General features: G+C 51.1%; 1 protein-coding gene across 1 annotated transcript in view; it reads left to right on the forward strand.

Annotated features, from left to right (window-relative positions):
• Nucleotides 1-146: 146 nt before the first annotated feature.
• Nucleotides 147-3,526, forward strand: part of RCC2 (regulator of chromosome condensation 2) — a gene marked incomplete at its 5' end in the record, with an annotated part of 21,075 nt that continues 17,695 nt past the window's right edge. The window contains 2 exons of the mRNA XM_017732687.1: nt 147; nt 195-407. Of these exons, the coding sequence (XP_017588176.1) occupies nt 147; nt 195-407 (214 nt within the window). The remainder of the gene's footprint in view (nt 148-194; nt 408-3,526) is intronic.

The raw sequence follows: 3,526 nt of genomic DNA on the forward strand, positions 1-3,526 counted from the left end.
CCCTCTGTCCCTCTGTCCGTCTGTCCCTGTCCCCTCTGTCCCTCTGTCCCCCTGTCCCTGTCCCCTCTGTCCGTCTGTCCCTGTCCCCTCTGTCCCTCTGTCCCTCTGTCCCTCTTGTCCTGCCCCCTCTGTTCTGTCTGTCTGTCCGTCTGTCCCTCTGACCCTCTGTCTGTCTGTCCCTGTCCCCTCTGTCCCTCTGTCCCTCTGTCCCTCTGTCCGTCTGTCCCTGTCCCCTCTGTCCGTCTGTCCCTCTGACCCTCTGACCCTCTGTCCGTCTGTCCCTGACCCCCTGTCCCCGTCCGTGTCCCCCCAGAAGCTCGAGGGCTCCAAGAGCCGGGGCCAGCTCCTCATTTTCGGGGCCACCAACTGGGACCTGATCGGCCGCAAGGAAGTGCCTAAACAGCAGGGTAGGGCCCGTTAATTACCGCTAATTACCGCCCTTCACCAGTCACCCGTCCACGTGTCCGAGCCGGGGCAGGGCCTCGTTAACGGCTGCTTAATTAATCCGTATTCATTGGGGGTTAATTCGTAATCAATAAATGTTTCGGGGCAGGGTCGGGCCTCGTTAACGGCTGCTTAATTAACCGGTATTAATTGGGGGTTAATTCGTAATCAATAAATGTTTCGGGGCAGGGTAGGGCCCTCATTAACAGCTCTTTGATTAATTATAATTAATTTGGGGTTAATTAGTCATCAATGAATGTTTCGGGGCAAAGTAGGGCTGTTTAATTAATTGGTATTAATTTGGGGTTCATTTGTAAACAATGAACTTTTGGGGCAGGGTAGGACTTCATTAACGGCTGTTTAATTAATTGGTATTAATTTGGGGTTCATTTGTGATCAATGAACTTCTGGGGTCCGGTAGGGCCCTCATTAATGGCCGGGGGGTTAATTGGTATTAATTGGGGGTTAATGAGTAATTAATGGCCGTGGGGGGAGCCGTGACCCCGTGACCCGCCTTCCTTCGGGTGCACGTAGATATTCACTAATTAATTTCTCCTGCTGACTTCTGTGCCTAACTGCTTAATTGCTTTTTAATTTGGAAAGTTAATTAAACAATTAAAAACTAACGAAGCTTTCGGAGGGGTTCCCCCAATCTCTGCAAATCACACCGTGGGCTGGAACTCGGGGTGCCCCGGCCCTCCGAGGCCAGAGCTGTTCTAGCAATTAATTAATTGGTTTGTTTTCAGTGCATCCCTAATGAATCGTTATCTCCGGTTAATTACTGCTGGTCCCTAATTATCGTTCCCATCTCGTTGTTGCTGTTGGCGTTGGGGAAGGGTCGTTACTGCAGCTACAGAGCAGAGGCCGGGCTAAACCGGCCTTGGGATGCATCTCATTAATTGCTCTTAATTAGGCATCCGTGTTTAATTACACCTTCAGTTAATGAGCCTTCCGGGAGGGGGTTCCTCTGGGCTGGCTGGGGATTTGGGGAGCTCCTGCCGGGGGCCCGTTCCTGCTCCGCCGGTCCTCTCCGCGCTTCTGTGCCGTTAATTTGCTTAATTGTGGGCATTTGGCTTTAATTAATTCTTGTTAATCAACTGGGGGAGGAGTTAGAGTTGCACCTCTTAATTGGGGGCCAGGATTTGGGGTGTCCAGCAAAGCCAAATTTGGGCTTTGTTCGTTTTTACAGCTCCTTCATTTTCCTGCTTCTTTGTTTAGGTCATGTTTAATTAATTTAATTCGTTAATTGGGGGAGGAGTCACAGTTTTGGATCGGAATCGGGGCCAGAGCTTGGGGTGCCCCGGCCAAACCAAGACTCTGCTTATTTGCACGCATTTATGGTTCATTAATTCGCCTCCTTTGCGTGAGGTTATATGTAATTAATATTAAAAATTAATTAATTTTTACATTAATTAACGGGGGCAGGGCTCCACGTTCGATACCCGAGCTGGGGCCGGGATCTGGGGTGTCCTGGCTCTCCAGAAGAGCCAAAGTCGGGCTCTGCTCATTTTCGGTGCCTTCACGGCTATGTTGAATTAACGCCATTAATCAATTAATTAATTAATTAACAGGGGGGAGGAGGAGCCCCAGTTTCACACCTTAACCAGGGCCGGAATCTGTGGGGTGCCCCAGCTCTGCTGCAGAGCCAAGCTCAGGCCCTGCCCCGTTCTTGTCGCGTTTATCCTTCGTTAATTTTCCTGATGGGGTTGTAATTAATTCATTTCGTTAATTAGCTGGGGGAGGAGCCCCAGCTTCCCACCTTAATCCGGGCAGGCTTTAGGGGGCCCCAGCTCTGCTGCAGAGCCAAGCTCAGGCCCTGCCCCCTTTTGGGTGCATTTAAACTTCATTAATTTCCCTCCTTCTCATGCTAACTTGTTAATTAAATTAATTAATTGGTTAATTGGGGGAGGAGACGCAGCTGCACCTCCTCATCGGAGCCGGGGCTTGGGGTGCCCCAGCTCTGCTGCAGAGCCAAGCTCAGGCGCTGCTCCCTTCTTGTCGCGTTAACCCTTCGTTAATTTTCCTGTTCCTTTGATGTAGTTGTAATTAATTCATTTCGTTAATTAACTGGGAGCGTTCCCATTTATTTATTTCTTGGGGTAAAACCTGGAATGAGGGGAACATTCCCATTTATTTATTTCTCAGGAAAAACCCGGAATGAGGGGGCATTCCCATTTATTTATTTCTTGGGAGAAACGTGGAGTGAGGGCGACATTCCCATTTATTTCTCGGGAAAAATTTGGGATAACCGGGCTGCCCCCGTTTTCCCCGGATACCCCGGCCATTCCCGTTTTTCCCTGGATAACTGGGCCATTCCCGTTTCCCTGGATCCCAGGGCCATTCCCGTTTTTCCCTGGATCCCGGGGCCATTCCTGTTTTTCCCTGGATCCCGGGGCCATTCCCATTTTTCTCTGGATAGTGGGGCCATTCCCACTTTACCCTGGATAACTGGGCCATTCCCGTTTTCCTCAGATAACGGCGCCATTCCCATTTCCCTGGATACCAGGGCCAGTCCCATTTTCCCCGGATACCCCAGTCATTCTCGCTTTTCCCTGGATCCTGGGGCCATTCCTGTTTCCCTGGATCCCAGGGCCATTCCCGTTTTTCCTGGATACTGGGGCCATTCCCACTTTACCCTGGATAACTGGGCCATTCCCGTTTTCCTCAGATAACGGCGCCATTCCCATTTCCCTGGATACCAGGGCCAGTCCCATTTTCCCCGGATACCCCAGTCATTCTCGCTTTTCCCTGGATCCTGGGGCCATTCCTGTTTCCCTGGATCCCAGGGCCATTCCCGTTTTTCCTGGATACTGGGGCCATTCCCACTTTACCCTGGATAACTGGGCCATTCCCGTTTTCCTCAGATAACGGCGCCATTCCCATTTCCCTGGATACCAGGGCCAGTCCCATTTTCCCCGGATACCCCAGTCATTCTCGCTTTTCCCTGGATCCTGGGGCCATTCCTGTTTCCCTGGATCCCAGGGCCATTCCCGTTTTTCCCTGGATAACAGTGCCATTCCCGTTTTTCCTGGATACCAGGACCATTCCCACTTTTCCCCGGATACCCCAGTCATTCTCGCTT

The sequence above is a fragment of the Corvus brachyrhynchos genome, unplaced genomic scaffold, assembly GCF_000691975.1.
Source record: "Corvus brachyrhynchos isolate BGI_N302 unplaced genomic scaffold, ASM69197v1 scaffold215, whole genome shotgun sequence".
Classification (NCBI taxonomy): Eukaryota; Metazoa; Chordata; class Aves; order Passeriformes; family Corvidae; genus Corvus; species Corvus brachyrhynchos.